Source organism: Schistocerca cancellata, chromosome 6 (assembly GCF_023864275.1).
Source record: "Schistocerca cancellata isolate TAMUIC-IGC-003103 chromosome 6, iqSchCanc2.1, whole genome shotgun sequence".
In the NCBI taxonomy this organism is placed as follows: Eukaryota; Metazoa; Arthropoda; class Insecta; order Orthoptera; family Acrididae; genus Schistocerca; species Schistocerca cancellata.
In genome coordinates, this window is record NC_064631.1 from 618578449 (window position 1) to 618597347 (window position 18899).

Consider the following 18899-nt stretch of genomic DNA (forward strand, 5'->3'; position numbering starts at 1 on the left):
TAAGATCTATTGGCGGTCACTTCATTTCTCTTTCTAATTTCACTTTAGTTACTACATCAACTGTTCTTGAGGTAATTATTACCACATTTCATAGGCTTTACTTCCCTTATTCAAAAATATACTTGTTCACGACACTAGAATCGCACATTATTCCACTCCTGTTGTCTCTATATTATTCTTCCGTGTTAATCATTCTTAATCTGCCTCCTCTATCATATCTGTTTACCTGGTAAGTCTGTGGCTTCCTCCCCTATACGTTGTCATCCGCTCTCTGTTTCTTTTTCGCCGTCTACCTCAAGCTTACGTTGCCCATCGACATACAGGATGGTCAGAAACGGTCTAAAAAGCTTTCAAACGTGCTGAAGGGTAGGTTGTACTGGGAAATAGCTGCTAAGAAAAAAAAATTGGTATGTTGCGCCTTTTCAGAGTTGATTACCATTGACGTTAGCCAATCAGGACGTTTAGCACCAGAGATCAACAGATCCATCAGATGCAATTAGATTCAGTAGTTCTTACAGCATAGATGATGCCGCAGGAGACTTTTCAGCCTTTGGATCAAGTTCAGTGCTTACTACTGTCCCATGTCCACTTTTTTGGTCGCTGCCTTGTTCGGTTTTAGGAATCAAGATGGAGAACACGTTTGGCGACGCAACGGCCTTATTGGCTAACTTCAATGCTCGGAAACGGCGCAATGTACCGAAATTTTTTCTTAACGATTATTTCTCATCACAATCTACCCTGCAACACTCTTACAAGGCTTTTCAGACTATTGATAACCATCTCACTTAATTGGTGTCTGAAAAGATACGGTGTAACTTTAATGTTATGTAGCTTCCAGACTTGGCCTATTTGAGACAGTGTATCACATAGGTTTTATGCCATTCAGTCAATTTCTACATGTGCGTCTTTGGTGACTCGCTTATAATCAAGTCTGTATTCGAGCTCTACCCACCCTCGACGTTACATGTTCGCATTAACCGTGGCAACGGCAACAACGATTCGGTTCTTTAAATCATTGATTTTGCTGACAGACGTCTGACAAGTTCTGTCCTTGAAACACTTCCATAAAAAGCAGTCCACGCGAGCAAAGTCAGGCGACCTAGGGAATTAGACCACAACTGCCGATCCAGCTATCTGGAAACATCTGGTCTAGAACGTCGCCCAAATTCTGAGGTCAATGTAGCGGTGCACCAAATTGCTGGAAAACGACTGTGTATTCCCAGCCAGCCAGTTGTGGTACCGGAAATACCTCACATCAACGTAGATGTTACAATTAACCTCTTTTCCGCGACAGTACGCGGTTTGGTCGTGCCCCAGATGCGAACATAGTCTTTGGTTACCTTGCAAGGGCGCCTATAACTGTGGGCAAGGGGAGCCGAATACCCCCTCTCACCTCTCCCCCCCCCCCCCCACCCGAGCCCGTCCCTAACTCTCAGGGAAAGGAGAAAAAATAGCGTATTCAGATGTTTCTATTTCAAGACAATGATTTAAAAGCCAGTATTACACAGGTTTTCGACATGAGCAGATCTGAAATTTTTATGACAATTTAAAAGTCGGCGTTGGTCTTCCAAAATATTAAAAATGTACCAATTCCCAGGTCTGGAGCCACCCCCCTCCCTCTTCTACAAATTACTGTAGCGATGCCCTTAATACCTTACCACACACGTGAAATTTTGCTTCGTCAGTAAATGCTAGGTTGTTAAGGTAATATGCATTCTTCTCAAAACGGTGAGGATGTCCACAGCGCATTGCATACATTGTGGGTTGTCTTCTGATATCAATGTGTGCAACAGTTGACATCGACGTGGATACGTCTGCAAATGTTTCGGAGGGACCCAGTACCAGATATGCAAAGGGTATTGGAGAGCCATCCCTATCCGTTCTGCGTCGGCTACATCGTTAAAAGTCGCCCAGAATGATATTTCATAACAACGCTTCCTGTCTACATGAAATTCCTGTACCACAGGCGTATCGATGTCCGTGACGACAGATACTTCCCCATCGTGTTTCGAAGTAGCTTTGTACTCGCGTGTCCAATCTGGTCTGAATAAACCGTTCCACACAGCGAGCTTTTCTTGAACAGTTGCCGTTATACTCCCCTCACACGATAACCAGAAACGCATACAAACAAAATGTTGTAAATTTTCTGTCAGATAAGCTGATTTGGTGTGAAAATCTTAAATAGTTTTTGTGCTATAAGACACACAAGCAGTAGCGTACTTTTGAACACACGCGGTACATTTTCAAAGGACTCTCCGGTGGCATCGTACCACTGACCCCACCACTTGCTACGTCATTCACAACGCGTACCCACATCGCGCAACGGTGCCTTCAACATTTGAAGGGCTTATTTCAATAGTGGTACAAGTCCATCACCGCTACGTTTCTGCCTATAATGCTTCTGAAATTAATGATCCAAACAAACAAAGAGAAAGGTTCATCTCTAGCAAGAAGCCATATGCTTGAATATTTCTGGCATCTCAATTGAGATTATTCAGCGTTCATTTAACTTTAGGTCACTGTATCTCAAAATAAACAAAAATTGACTTGTGCCACTAGCCCTTCATTTGATGTCTACACTAAGGAACTGTCTGTAATAAAGAAAAATTAAGATACGTTCATAGGATTTTCCGACCTGGAAAAAGCGTTCGATAATGTAAAATGGTGAAAGATGTTCGAAATTCTCAGAAAAATAGGAGTAAGCTATAGAGGCAGACAGGTAATATACAATAAGTACAAGACTGAACTACCAAGAACGAAGTGCTCGGATTAAAAATGGTGTAATAGAGGGATGTAGTCTTCCGCCCCAACTGTTTAGTCTGTATATCAAAGAAGCAATGATGACAATAAAAGGAGAGTTCAGGAGTGTGAAACGCCGGAAATGCATATCCTCCTATTTCCATCTATTGTACTATAATTGTTTTTCCTTGCTTTGTTACCTAAAGATATGACATTTCTGTCTCTTTATATATTGTAATTGTTTTACTGGTTGTATATATATATTTGTGCATTTATGTTTGTTTGTTTTGTGAATATTATTTGTATTTATACTGGGTCTGGCCTAGGGAAAACTATGCTGTCGAACGGATACATCGATAGGTCGTGTGGAGAACCAAAGTGTTGAGGATCTTCGGTAGTGTTAACTCTGTCGCGTGGAGCGCGGGCAGAGAGGGAGTCCGGCTGGAAGAGCGAGTGGGGCAGGTGTGTTGTGTGAAGCTCCCGCGAGTTGCCGCGCTTTCGGGGTTTGGCAGCATCTAATTGCGATCGGATTGCTATGATAGTTTCTGACACGGTGTCGCGGACGGGAAGCATTAGCTGGTGCACATCAAGAGCCCGTTTCGCCTGGTGACCGTGTCGAGAAGAAGGCGCGCCAACTTCCAGCTTCTGCAACAGCGACGGCCGACAATGAGTGACTGTCGCCACCTCCTCGATCGACTGCTTCAAACCTTCAATCAACCAACAAGGAAGACTGGAAGCACGTAAAGTTTTAGAACTGTATGGCAGACCTCAGCTTTTCAAACTGTTCAATTTTCATAACAAAATTACAGCAACGTAGCATGAACTTTTGTTGCTCATTGTCTCAATTGCATTACCAAGCAGGGTCCCTTCCTTTTCCGGAATGAACCCGAGTGTCGTTGAAATTCAAACGCCAGCATCATTCGATTTCACTGCTTTAATTTCAAAGTTCAGTTAAAGTATTCATAGCTGGCTACCATATTTAGATTACACAAGCACAAATTAAGTGTGGCCACGTCATGGAGTGCCCATCTGAACCAAAAAAATAAAAAAAAGATGGAACACCTATGCACCTAATTACAAGTGTACTTACAACATTAAAGCATGGTACATAATAAGGAGTAGAATACAGACGGGGCAACCACTTAGTTAAAACCATAATGTCCATAGGGCTGGCAGAATCTTTCCCTCACCTAGCTGGTTATTAATTGTCTGTGCTACAGACATAGTTTCATCTGAGAGAATCGGCGCTTCGATATTCTGCACCATGTTGTTCACCGTGTTTTAATGTTTGTAACCTCATTATTGTTTTTGTCTATTCTTATAATTAGGTGCTTATTACTCTGGTACTATGCTGATGTGAGCACACGACTGCCCATTAACCTCCTCAACTTGACGCAATTTCTGTTGAATTTACTCAATCCAAAACCAACATTTTTTTTGTATAAATAAGAAGAAGCACAAGACTTACGACGTCTCTATAGTCCATTTTATCTATTTCAACGAAAAAAGACGCGTTTAGCTTTACCTTAAGAAAGAACACAACTCCACTGATTTAGCTGGTACTCGATTTACGTTACTGTTCTACATGGAAACACACAATGTCTCTGACATGCAAAGAACATATAATATTGGCCTCGTAATACTACATGGCTACTACTCTGTTTAACTTCCCGTAAATGAACAGGAAAAAACGTAGTCCGTCTGTCCGCCAGTGTGTCCAATATTTTCTCAGGAAGAGGCAAACATATAAAGCTGATATATATGTCACACACTGAGGTGTACTTACCCTTAGTGGTGTACGGATTTGAAGCTTCTAAGGCAATCCTGTCAAAAGATACGACTTTTTATGTCACGTACACTAAGTGATCCAAAGTATCGGGTCATCCCCAAAAGTATACGTGCTGCCACCTACTGCTAGGTACTCTACATCAGCGACCTCAGTAGTCATTAGACATCTTGAGAGAGCAGAATGGTGCGCTCCGCGGAACTCACGGACTTCGAACGTATTCAGGTCATTGGGTGCCACTTGTGTCATACGTCTGTACGCGAGATTTCCACACTCCTAAACCTCCCTAGGTCCACTGTTTCCGACGCGATAGTGAAGCAGAAACGTGAAGGGACACGTACTGCACAAAAGCGTATAGGCCGACCTCGTCTGTGGACTGACAGAGACCGCCGACAGTTGAAGAGGGTCGTAATATGTAGCAGGCAGACACCTATCCAGACCATCACACAGGAAATCCAGACTTCATCAGGATCCACTGCGAGTACTACGACAGTTAGGCGGGAGGTGAGATAATTTGGTTTTCACGGTCGAGCGGCTGATCATAAGCTACACATCACGCCGGTAAATGCCAAATGACGTCTCGTTTGGTGTAAGGAGCGTAAACATTTTACGATTGAACAGTGGAAAACGTTGTGTGAAGTGACGAATCACGGTACACAATGTGGCGATCCGATGGCAGGTTGCGGGTAACGCGAATGTCCGGTGAACGTCATCTGTCACCGTGTGTAGTGCCAACAGTAAAATTCAGAGGCGGTGGTGTTATAGTGTGGTCGTGTTTTTCATGGAGAGGGCCTGCACCCCTTGTTGTTTAGCGTGGCACTATCACAGCACAGGCGGTTGCATCTTTCCACACGATAGAACACCTGTTCATAATGCACGGCCTGTTGTGGAGTGGTTACACGCCAATTACATCCCTGTAATAGACTGGCGTGAACAGAGTCCTGACCTGAATCCTATAGAACACCTATGGGATGTTTTGGAACGCCGATTCGTGCCAGGCCTCACCTATCGACAGCGATTCCTCTCCTCAGTGCAGCACTCCGTGAAGAATGGGCTGATATTCTCCAAGAAACATTCCAGCACTCGATTGAACGTATGACTGCTAGAGAGGAAGCTGCCGTCAAGGGTTCCACCATTACCAATGGAGGGCGCCAGGAACATACACTACTGCCCATTAAAATTGCTACAACAAGAAGATATGCAGATGATAAACGGGTATTCAATGGACAAATATGTTATACTAGAACTGACATGTGATTACATTTTCACGCAATGTGGATGCATAGATGATGAGAAATCAGTACCCACAACAACCACCTCTGGCCGTAATAACGGCCTTGATACGTCTGGGCATGGAGTCAAACAGAACTTGGATGGCGTGTACAGGTACAGCTGCCCATGCAGCTTCAACACGATATCACAGTTCATCAGAGCAGTGACTGGCATATTGTGACGATACAGTTGCTCGGCCATCATTGACCAAAAGTTTTCAATTTTTGAGAGATCTGGAGAATGTGCTGGCCAGGGCAGTAGTCAAACATTTTCAGTATCTAGAAAGGCCCGTACTGGACCTGCAACATGCGGTCGTGCATTATCCTGCTGAAATGTAGGGTTTCGCAGGGATCGAATGAAGGGTAGAGCCACGGGTCGTAACATATCCGAAATGTAACGTCCGCTATTGAAAGCGCCGTCAATGCGAACAAGAGGTGACCGAGACATGTAACCAATGGAACCCCATACCATCACGCCGGGTAATACGCCAGTATGGCGATGACGAATACACGCTTCCAATGTGCGTTCACAGCGATGTCGCCAAACACGGATGCGACCATCATGATACTGTAAACGGAACCTGGATTCATCCGAAAAATGACGTTTTGACATATCCAGGTTCGTCGTTGAGTACACCATCGCAGGCGCTCCTGTCTGTGATGCAGCGTCAAGGGTAACCGCAGCCATGGACTCCGGGCTGCTGCAAATGTCGTCTTACTGTTCGTGCAGATGGTTGTTGTCTTGCAAACGTCCCCTTCTGTTGACTCAGGGATCGAGACGTGGCTGAACGATCCGTTACAGCCATGCAGATAAGTTGCCTGTCATCTCGACTGCTAGTGATACGAGGCCGTTGGGATCCAGCACGGCGTTCCGTATTACCCTCCTGAACCCACCGATTCCATATTCTGCTAACAGTCATTGGTTGTTACCCAACGCGAGCAGCAATATCGCGATACGATAAACGGGCAATCGTGATAGGCTACAATCCGACCTTCATCAAAGTCGGAAACGTGATGGTACGCATGTGTGTATGAGAAATCAGTTGGATACTTTCCTCTTGTCAGCACGTTGTAGGTGTCGCCACAGGCGCCAACCTTGTGTGAATGCTCTGAAAAGCTAACAATTTTCATATCACAGCATCTTCTTCCTGTCGGTTAAATTTCGCGTCTGTAGGACGTCATCTTCATGGTGTAGCAATTTTAATGGCCCGTAGTGTAAAAGTCATTTTCAGCTAGGTGTCCGGATATCTTTGATCACATAGTGTATTATTTTGACAAGCGCCAATTCAGTCATTCAAACCTGTCGGCTGCTGCCCGTCTACCTAGAATCATGAAATATGGCAAGAAGCAAGGTTTCACAGGAAAATCAAAGGAAAGAAACCGAAAATTGTGAATTTGTAATTGTATAACACGAAAAAACGTTTTGTTCTTTGTTATCGCAATGTCTGTCTCTCTGTCCGTCTGCTACAGTGCCTCCTTTTTCAATAACGGATACATGTATCAAGTTGAAATCTATGTCAGATACTAAGGTCTATGGCCCTTTAGCGGTATAATAAACGTTAGCTTCTGAGATAGTGCCGTCAAAAGATACGGCCATTTAGGTTACAAATTTTGATGATAACAAACACAGTCGTTAACATCTATAGCATGACCGACCATGGGGTTCCGGACTTCATGCTGCAGTGTGTGCGGGTCGCAAGTACGCCATTCCCGACATATCTCTTGGTTTCGCTCGGTGCTTCTCGAAATTACCTGGAACAAAGCGACCTATCATTCAACATACAGTCGCGGCATTTTCGTTCGGCACAACTCGCTGAGTTAGTCGGAATGGGGCTGTTAACGATCTGTACAGGTGTGAAGAACATTCACAGATCCAGTGGCTTTTTGCACAAAAGGAGGCAGACTAGCAATCTATCGCCGCAGTCCTTTAAATCGAGCGGGAATGACGGAAGGGAGGGATGATACATCTCAGTTCGCATAAGCGACAGGTACTGCGTATCTGCTATAAAACGACATTACAGTACCATGCAGGAATAATTTAAACATTTAGTTGATAAAGAAAGAGCAAAAAAAATTACGACGACGAGTGACGGGAATCAATGTTCCGTAAATCAAGCATTAATTTGTGCTAAATTAGCACGCCTCGGGCATGGGAAGAAATTCTTAGCACGATTAGTAAGATTTCTGAGGTCTCGCGCACTATTACTTTGTCAGTTGCAACAGTTTTCAGTGAAACTGATAGAAGAGTAAGAGAGTTCATACGTTACTGCAAAGTACGTTGTTCAAGGGGCACGCCTGGAACGATTTCTTATATTTAAATCTCGCTCTGTTGAATTTATTAAGGAAAAAGGAGTGCAGGAACGAATATTAGAGCATTCAGAATATAAAGCGGACTCCGAATTTTAAATGTGTCTGACTGCACGATGCCCACAGCAAAATTTTTCCAGGTAGCTTCTTTCTTGATATGGATGCGATTAAAATGAAAATAGCGTTTCAGAATGGACGCTTTCTGATAAAAGCAGTCCAGTTCCTTAAGCTAAATGGCGTTCAAGGAAACGCGAGGATTTAAAAATTCTTTGCGTCCTTGAAAGAATTAAAATGGTATTATATAAAGATTTTGTGGCCACTATCAAACTAATATCTGTTCCTGGGGTGTTTTCAAGACAGTTTGTCTCTTCAGTTGAAAGCTCCCCAGTGTATGTGCGGTTGTACCTGATTGACCTGCCAAATAATTCCAGTTTGAATGGCAAATCTTTTTTTACGTTAAAACTGCCCAGGATATCTACACTGCTTTTTTGAGGTTCGTCTCCATAATGAGGTGTCAAAAGCACTACAATATTTCGATCGATATGTTTGTGTGAAATAATTTCTTTTCGATTATGAAACTAAATGAGCGACGATTACATGGATAACTTCAATGCGAAACTATGTGATCATATGCTGTCCGTATGCCGCCAGCTAATACCAGGTGAAGATCATATTATGTCTTCTGAGAACATAAAATAATTTAACACTACTCGGACATTTTTTGATTGTGACCTGTAGTAATGATAAATGTGAACTATAAAACTACATTGTATGTACTGCGAGTGCACTGTCATTTAAATGCTGCGCGTTCGCAGTTTTCCCCTCTTCTCCGTCCTTGCACTCAGAGTGGCGTGGTGGTGAGGGAAGTGTAAAGCGAGGGTGAGCGCTTTGGCACTGGTGCCCTGGCGCGGCTCGCGACCCAAAAATTGGCCACCCCTGACCTATAGCATACTTCCTTTTGAAGAATAGTGAAATCTGCAAAAAGCAAGGTTTCACAGTACAAGTAAGGGAAAAAGAGCAAAAAATTGTTAATTTGTAACTGTGTCATACGAAAACATATACATATTCATCATGTGTGTGACCATAGTGCTCGTAGTTGCTTCACAATTTTTGAAGGTATTTCTGTTCTCTCATCGCAACTACAAAATATGCGTGATTTATTCACCATACGCGTTTCGCTTTATTGAGGTAATGAACCATCAGTGGTCTGTAATTAAATTACTTAGCTTTTCAATTGCCTTTAAATCGAAAAACAGTTTGTTAAGAATACGTTGATTTGTACTTACGGTGACTTTCTCCTGATTTCTCGCTTACATCGGGAAATGGTGTCTACTACCACGTCGTTGCTTTTCTGCGTTAGACACTGATAATTTTGGTCTAAAAATTAGTTGTTCAGCAGCACTATGCATTTCTTATGTTTTTCACAACACAGTTTTGTGCACATCACTGTAGTCTGCTTGCTTTAGTACATCCAAGTATGTGTTGCAGTTTGTGTTTTGTAATGTCGCCAACATAATCTAACCACTTCTTTGTCTTTCACCTCCAGCCTTTTTTATTTATTTATTGATGTATGTGTGTAATTTTATATAATTGTCTTTCTTTGTATTTAAATACTGTGTAAGAGTAGGGAAGGAGTAGTGATGCAGGAATTTTTTTTCAGTATAGGGGAGGGCGAAACCACGAACCCAGGATGAATGGACATAAGAGTATAGCAGTGTGAGCTACGGGGAAAGGTGTGGGCAAGACGTAAAATGGAATTCTGAGGGGAGTGGGGGGGGAGGACGGGTGTTGGAGAGTGGGATGGGATGAAGGATGGAAGAGGCTCTTTTTTTTCTCATGTAATTTCAACAATTATTTTATACAGAGTCTGGTTTTCAATATTTATTTGGTCATTGATCCACTGTATATTTTGTGTTAATGCTTTTTGTATGTGAGAATTTTCTTAGAAATGGAGGAGATGTCTATCTTTACTGATTTTTATGATATTCATATCTGTCTCAATATTGCTTGGTATATGGTGTTCTTTTTTCAGATGATCTGCAAATGTTGAATGGTTTGTATTGTATTTAAATGCTCTGATGTTTTCTTTATGTCTTTTGCCGAATGTCAAGCCTGTCATTCCAGTGTACAGCTTTCCACGATCTCTGCAACTGACCTGATGGATACCAGATCGTTGGTATCTGTCTGGTTTTGATTTCGGTTTCGGAATGTGCTTCTGCCTTGAGTTGTTGGTTTTGTAAGCAATGTTTACGTCTTGTTGTCTGAATGTGCTACCTATTTTATGTGTGAATTTGTTGTGGCAGGTCGTTTTAAGCAATTTTTTGTTTTAGTGCAAGTTGTATGACTTGGTCTGCATTTCTTGTTTTTTTTCATTTTTCTCTTTATTATTTTGTTTTGTTTGTCTACCATTGTTTCTTTGTGTCAATTTCTTAATGCTATTTGTTTTAGAGTTTCTGTTCAGCGTGTATAACATGTACCTGATTTCTGATTGTTTGTGGCTCTACAGGTGATTTGAGATTGCATTTAAGATAATGTCACCTGTTTTGTGTTTTCTGTATATGTTGAACGTGTTTTTATTATTCTCTTCCCTTATGGATATGTCCAGAAAGTAGAGTGAGTTATCTTCTTGTACTGTGAACTTCATGCTTTTGTTTATAGTATTTCTGACTTTGTGTAGTTGTTGCATCCCGTGTTTAGGTTCATCTACCATGCTTATTATGTTATCCGTGTATCTGTACCGGTAGATGACGTTGTAGTTTTTCTTTGTTATTATGACTTCAAATATTAATTTTTCAATATGACTCATGATAATGTTGGCTAATGTTCCTGAAATAGGTGAACCCATGGTAAACCTTTTTCTTGTATGTAATATTCTTGATTGAATTAAAAGTAACTTTGTTGCATTAATAACTACAGTAATTTTATAGCCTCATCTGTGTGTTCACGAGTTTGCTGTTTATGTGTGTTATCAGGTTTTCTTCAATTATTTTGTAGTCTCAGTAGCGGGGATGCAACTGTACTTATTTCTACATCAAAGAAGAGCAGTGCTGCTGCGATAGAGATTTTAGTGTCTATTATATTTTCTACCAGTTAAGAGGTTTTTCTGACTATTCTATCATTTTTTAGTTTATAATACTGGGTGAGCTGTGACTGCATTTGTCTGCTAGTAGGTATGGAGGAGCTGCTCTGAAATTTATTATTAGACAGACTGTATAATATCCTGTATGGAGCTTTGGTTGACATCTCATGTTGGGGCTTGAGTGTTTTTTTGTTCAAGTCTCTGTTTCTCTCTCTCTGCAAATGTATACTCTGCGTTTCTGAGTGTGTTTTTAACATGTATTTGAAATCTGTAAGTTGGGTTTGATTCTAACTCTTTATGTAGTTTTTGCTGACGAATTCTTCTCTTGTTCTTCTATATATTCCTTTGCTTTCATGAAGACAACACTATTACCTTTGTCAGATTTTGTTATAATGATTTTTTCTGCTTGCAATTTCTTCGTTAGAATTGTAAGCTTTGTTTCATCCCAATTATATTTGAATTGATTAGTTTCATTTTTAATCTGTGGTTTTTATGTTTTCAATTTCTTCTCTTATTAACTCCATAGTGTGTTTACACTTTTGTTTTCATTTTTTCTTCTGTAATGAGGATATGTTCACATTCTATAATAAGATCTTCTATCCGCTGTTCATTTGCTGGTGAGTCAACATCGTGTTTCAGACCATTCTCTAAGAACTTTTTTCCGCTTTTATCTAGTGTTATATCTTTAATATTGACCACCCTGGGCTAGAAATGATATATGTGAATGTGTCTCTTGATATACGATTTGTGTGGTGCAAATTGATATTTTCAATTTTCTTGTTATGCTTTAGTCGCGCTTTGTTTATGACTCTGCATGTGCAGCTTTCTACTTTTTCCACAATGGAAGCAGAAATTGCTGGATTATTCAATTTTTGTGGTAGCTGAAAATGAAATTCGAGTAATTCTTGGTATAATGTTTGCTTCTTTATATACAGAGCTTTACTTTCGTGTTTCAGCCAGTCATTATAGCGGCCTGTTTAGAAACTTTTGCTGCTTTCGAACTGTCTTTGATCGTTACACTTATATATTTTGGTTCAAAATGGTTCAAATGGCTCTAACCACTAAGGGAATTGACATCTGAGGTGATCAGTCCCATAGACGTAGAACAACTTAAACCCAACTAACCTAAGAACATCACACACATCCGTGCATGGGGCAGGATTCGAAACTGCAACTGTAGCAGCAGCATGGTCCAGGAATATATTTTGGTATAAGATAATTATGTATACAATAGTTCTTGATTCTGATGGTTTGAACTGTCTTACACAGATTAAAATGAAATTTCTTACACCAGTATTACAGGCAAACCTGAAATGCTTAGGAAGGCGACATTAAATTATTCATTTGTGTGGCCATAATTTGTATTCCATCAACAATATTACATATAAAAAGAAGGTTCTCCCATTGAAACATTAGGCAACATTTTCATGAGGCATGGACAAAAACTGATTTTTGAAGACATAATAACAAAGGGAAGCTACAACATCATCTACTGGTACAGTTACATGGGTGACATAATAGGCATGGTAGATGAACCTAAAAACCGAATACAGCACCTACAGGAAGACTACTACTGTACACAAAAACATAAAGTTCGCAATAGAAGAAGAACAAGAAAACTCGCTCAACTTTTTGGACATATCCATAAGGAAAGACAATAATAAACAAACGTTTACATATATAGAAAACCCTAAACAATTGACATAATCTTAAATGCAATCTGAAAGCACCTGCAGAGCTACAAACAAGCAGCAGTCAGGTACATGTTAAACAGGCTGAACATAATCCCCCTGTACACTTCTGATCACCAGAAAGCGCTAGCTATTGTAAAACAAATAGAATTAAAAATGGACACAAAGAAACAGTGGTAGACAAATTAAAAAACAAAATAAATAAAAAAGTAGAAAAAACAACAAAACCACACCAATACATACTACTTGCACTAAAACAAAACATTGCATAAAACTACCTACCACGGCAAATTGAAGCATAAAATAGGTAATACATTCAAAAAACAAGGCATAAACATTGCTTACAGAAAAAACAACTTAATACAGAAGCACATCCCAAAACGGAAATCAAAACCAGACAGATAGTAACAATCAGGTATCTATCAGCTCAGTTCTAAAGATTGTGGCAAGCTGTACACTCTAATGACAGGCTGGACATTCGGCGCAAGATATAAAGAACACATCAGAACATTTAAATACGGTAAAAAACATTCAATATTTGCAGATCAGCTGTAAAAATAACACCATAGGCCAAGCAATATTGAAACAGACATGAGTATCATAAAAATCAGTAAAGATTGACATCTCCAACATTTCCAAGAAAATTCTCACATACAATAAGCATTAACACAAAATATACAGTGGATTAATGACCAAATAAATATTGAAAACCAGACTCTATATAAAATAATTGATGAAATTAAATGAGAAAGAAAGAGCCTCTTCCATCCTTCACCCCATCCCACTCGCCAAGCCCCCCCCCCCCCCCTCCAAGAATATTTCATTTTACGTCTTGCCCACACCTTTTCCCGTAGCTCACACTGCTATACTCTTATGTCCATTCATCCTGGTTTCGTAGTTTCTCCCTCCCCTATATCAACAAAAAATTCCTGCATCACTACTCCTTCGCTACTCTTACACAGCATTTAAATACACAGAAATATAATTAAATAGAGTTACACACATACATAACAAATAAATAAAAAAACGTTCGAGGTGAATGGCAAGAAGTGGAAAGATTATGTTGGCAACACAACAAAACGCACAACCGTAGCACATACTTGGAAGTATGAAAACAAACAGAATACTGTGGTGTGAATAAAACTGTGTTGTGAATATCACCGTAAGTACATATGAACATATTCTTAAAGAAATGTTTTTCGATCTAAAAAGAAATCGAATTGTAAATAATTTAATTATGGACCACTGATGATGCTTTACGTCACTAATGTGAAACGCGTCTTGTGAAAAAAATTACACATTTTTTGTAGTTGTGATGACAGAACAAAAATACCCTCAAAAATATATATATATTTTCCCTTTTTGTTATCTAGCATCAAACTTGAAATTAAAACATTCTTGTAAGTCTTGGAATCCCTGAGACCGATGTGTTGCCTGTATCATCGTCGACAACAGGCAAAACCCTTCAAGATTCTCGTTTGCTGGATCGTATGAACTGTCTTTACACATAATTAGATTTGTACGGAAACCTCCGTTGTGTGACTTCTAACTGTACTTAGTCATTTTCTTTTGAATAGTTTTCTACTGCTGTAACTGAATCTCGTCTAGGGATTTGCTGTTGCAGGTGACGTACGTGTACCAGTTTACGTGCACCCTGTTCATGGCGTGGACGTCTGGAGCGACAGATCTCATCTGCGTGAACGTCGTCATGCAGCTGTGCAGCCACCTGGAGATCCTGTGCGGTCACCTGCAGCGCGTCGGCGCCCAGTGCTGCGGCGACGCGGGCAGCAGCTGCGGCCACGGGTACCCCGGTAAGAGCGCCGAGAAGCCCACTCCAGATAAAGACGACCTCCGCGATCAGCTGCGACGCTGCATTCGGTACCACCAGGAGATCATTAGGTATAATCACTAATGTCTGTAAATGGAGATACTTTTAAAATATTCGTTTTGCTTTTATTGTGTGATCTGATATACTCCCATACTGGGAGCGGAATCACAAGTATTCGTACATACTTTGTAATGATATAAATGCAAATTTTACTTAGTGGACAGAGGTCCACCTGTTATGAAAAGCACTGTCTTTTTTCCTTACGACACAAACATATTTCAGCACTTACGCCCCATCATCAGTTTGTTCTCTTTATTCAAACATGTAAAATGTGAATGTGTGTAAAGTCATAATTGACCTACGAAAACTAGACGTAATAACAGTTTTTGTTGGTCGCTGTCATTAACTTAGTTTTACATTATAGGTTTATTCAGGACCCTCTCTACATCATCTGATACTGGTACTTGTCACCTGTAGCTTGATGCATTTAATGTGAATTTCGTTGCCGGTTTAATACATCGCATTATATCCAAAAGAAATTTGGTTGTAGGGAGGGACTTAGCGACTAAATTTACGATTACTTAAATTTAGCTTTACCAATCCCTTTTTCATCTGCACTTCTGTGAGGTGCAGAGAAGCACACACAAACGCTATACATATGAGGCAGAAATTCGTTTATAAAGAAACACTTACTTGTGCTGCCAAAACACAGTGCAAATATTGATAGCATGTGCCCAGTTCCAATTGGCGTTCACTTGATCTCACGTGAGTTTGGATCGGAATTTGATATTTGATAACTTTCATTCACACCATCCCTTCCTCTTTCCCTCTCTTCCTCTCTTTCTGTGTGTCCGTGTGTATACGTGTTTTTTTATTTGCTATTTATGTTGACAGCGTTTCTTTAACGCGTCAAATATTGTGCCATTGCCCACTGTAGTGTAATAGATTTAATCTGTTTTCCCTCTGCTAGTGCCTTCTGTATGTGCAAGTTTTCTTCTATTATAAGATTCTCTTTCAGATGAGTACTGGTTTTGGGTGTTCATAAAGTATGCATTGGGAGCTGATACTTTTTAATGCTCTTACGTGTCTCGAATATCTTCTTTTAAGGACGATATGAGTTTGATCTATGTATACTTACTGACAAGTGTTGCTTGTAAGTTTATATATGTGTGAGCTGATGAATGTAACTCTGGGCGTTTGCTGTATTCCGTAAATATTGTTTGACTATGATCATTATCGACTTAAAATGTAATTCTGTGTGTGTATACCGTAATAACATGAATGAGAAAATTAACTACCAGACAGTCACATCTTTTAGACCCAAGCTAAGTAAATGTACGCAAATGGAATACTTGGTGCAGTTAAACGTAAGGCCCTATCTGTGAAGAGATCGGCCTAATACCAAAAATGGAAACAATTAAGGTGCTAACACAAAAAAGATTTGAATGGCCACATAAATTCATTCGAACAAGGCGCATATACAGAAATGCATATGATTATCTGACAAAGTTAAGTACGAAAAAGTGAACCATGAGTTTCAAATGAAGTGAATCTTCAGGTTGCTGAAGTTACTTCGACAGACTGAAAGGAGCACATATAACCCCACCTCACGCTCCGAAATAACGTATGATTTTCCTATTACTTGATTAAAGGGAGGAATGTTAACCTATAAGTAACATGCGACCAAAGCACAGATGAACATGAACAATTTACTTCCAATGCTCAGATTTGAGACAAGGGATAGTCCCAGTGTGCCGTGCTGCTAATACTATTCTCCCTGATTTATCTGAATAACGTTAGGAGAGTGCTCCCTCCATCTATAGCTCTCTGATGTGTAATGGTAGGACTCCACTGTTGCAGACTCGAATTTACGTCTTCAGGTCGGTTGCTATAGGCGAGACCGAACCCAGACGAAATGAGCTCAGCACCACAACCTGCGCTGAAGTTCCCACTTGTCTGTCTGTCTCCAGCAGCCTGCTCTTTCCTTCCCTCAAAGAAAACATCATTTTACAAGTACTCTCTGTCCACCAATTGCATAACTGTTTGTTCAGCAGTACACCTTACCAAGGACGTTTACTGTTTCATTTGATTAAACCACCTATGCCTGGGTTTCAGGCAGGATCTGTTTCATTTGATACTCAGGTGCTAATGTAATAGAGTTGCAGAGGCTCTGCAATGCTATTAGAGTTTAGGGGGGACCAAATGGACTGGTTCCGGAACAGGGATTTGGATTGAGGAGGGAGGTGTGCTAGGGTAGTCCATACAGTTGTGCAAAGCCACACAGCTAGTGAGGCTTAGTGGTTTGTGTATCATGTCACACTCGAAGAAAAACTCAGGTCTTATGGAATTGAAGGCTATACACACAGCTGGTTTGAATCATACTTAATGGACAGAAAGCAAAAAGTTGTGCTGAGTAACACAAATAATATTGGGAGGGGGTACATTCTAGTGAATGGGGAGATATCACAAAGGGAGTCCCACAGGGTTCAATTTTAGGTCCTCTTCTGTTCCTTATTCATGTGAATGACCTCTCACTGAACGTTTAGCAAGCAGAACTATTACTTTTTGCAGATGACACGAGTTTTATGATATATTCCATTCCAGAAAAAGCAGCTGAAGATATTTTAAGGATGTCTTTCAAAGAATTATTAAGTGGTTCTCAGAAAATGGACTGTCCCTTAATTTTGAAGAAAGTCACTATATCCATTTCTGTACATAGTCAGACCGACAATTGGTGTAGCTTATGAACAGGGTTTAGGTAACTGGGTAGATTTCTCAAAGTTTTTGTGTCTTCACATTGACGACAACTTGATCTGGATGAAGCATATTACTGAGCTTCTCAAGCAATAAAGTTCAGCTTCTTTCGCTCTTCGTGTAATCGCTGGGCTTGGTAAAACAGATCAGCCTCCTAATGTACTTTGCATATTTCCACTCAATAATGGGTTGTGGAATACTTTTCTGGGGTAACTCACCACTTACACATAATGTATTGATTGCACAACAGAGAGCAGTGAGAGTAATTAGTGGTGTTCACCCAAGGACGTCATGTAGCCACCTATTCAAGGAGCTGCAGCATCTGAATACATTATTCGCTAATGAAATTCGTTACAAATAATCCATCTCACTTCTCGAAGAACAGTGATGTTCATGTGTACAACACTAGAGGGAAAAATGACGTTTCCTATCCGTTATTGAAGCTGTCAGTTGCTCAAAAAGGAGTACATTATCCAGGAACAAAAATCTTTGATCATTTTCCCAACAACATAAAGTGTCTGGGATGTAGCAGATCAAGTTTTTAATCTAGCTTAAAATCATTTCTATTGTGCAACTGATTCTATTACATGGACGAGTTTCTGTTTCGGAAATAGTAAAAAAATAATTCTACCTCTAAATACAATTGCATGTGAATAACTAAAAATTTCAGTAATATTAATATAAGCACTATATACAGCTGTCTTGTCATGTGACTTGTTCCACGTCATATCGATAAAATAATCGTAAAAATGATCTACGGAACGTGATATAACTAAACTAAACCACCTAGTGATCAGGAGACGCAGACTGGAATCTTGGCATTGGTACAAATTTTCGTTCGTCGCTTCGGGATATATATATGTTTTATAAATTGAAGTTGGTATATAGAACAGTACCGAAAGTGGTGCCTGACCGCAGATGCGGTGTTCTTACAAGGAGAACAAAAATATGGTAATCAGCAGAGTCCGTTTTAGCACAGTACTGCGTTGAGGTACAGGCTGTCTACAGTGTAAACCTTTCATAAGTAAGGAATGTGTGTCTGCATCGATGTAATGCAGGGAGGGGGTCCTTTATGTGATAACTGCTGTAGGCAAAAATGATCATTGCATGTGGCATAGCACGAATACGACCAATAATGAGGACACTGGCACTAACATCCACTGTAGAAATCAACAGTTCTGTTGTCCCTGCTTCTAGTACGATCTCGATTTGAGTGGAAGCCATACTTTTTTGTCCTTCCCCTCTCTTCCCCTGGGAGACCCCAGTTGGATCTCTTCCTATCAAGTGGTCCTTAATTAATTCCCCTGTCAACAGTGAAAGCGATTTGCCCACTGTAACTCGATGATCTTGGCCATTTACAACTCCAGTGGTGTGCCCACCCACAGCTCGTCCTCCTCGTCTCCCATCACAGCCCGTTCCCTCTCCTCGTTCGAGAACCTCCACA

At 40.4% G+C, this 18899-nt stretch overlaps 1 protein-coding gene across 1 annotated transcript in view; it reads left to right on the forward strand.

Annotated features, from left to right (window-relative positions):
* LOC126088453 (odorant receptor 4-like) overlaps positions 1 to 18899 on the forward strand; it is a 65257-nt gene that overhangs the window by 25506 nt on the left and 20852 nt on the right. Inside the window, exon 2 of the mRNA XM_049906595.1 lies at positions 14498 to 14772. Coding sequence (XP_049762552.1) covers positions 14498 to 14772 — 275 coding nt within the window. The remainder of the gene's footprint in view (positions 1 to 14497; positions 14773 to 18899) is intronic.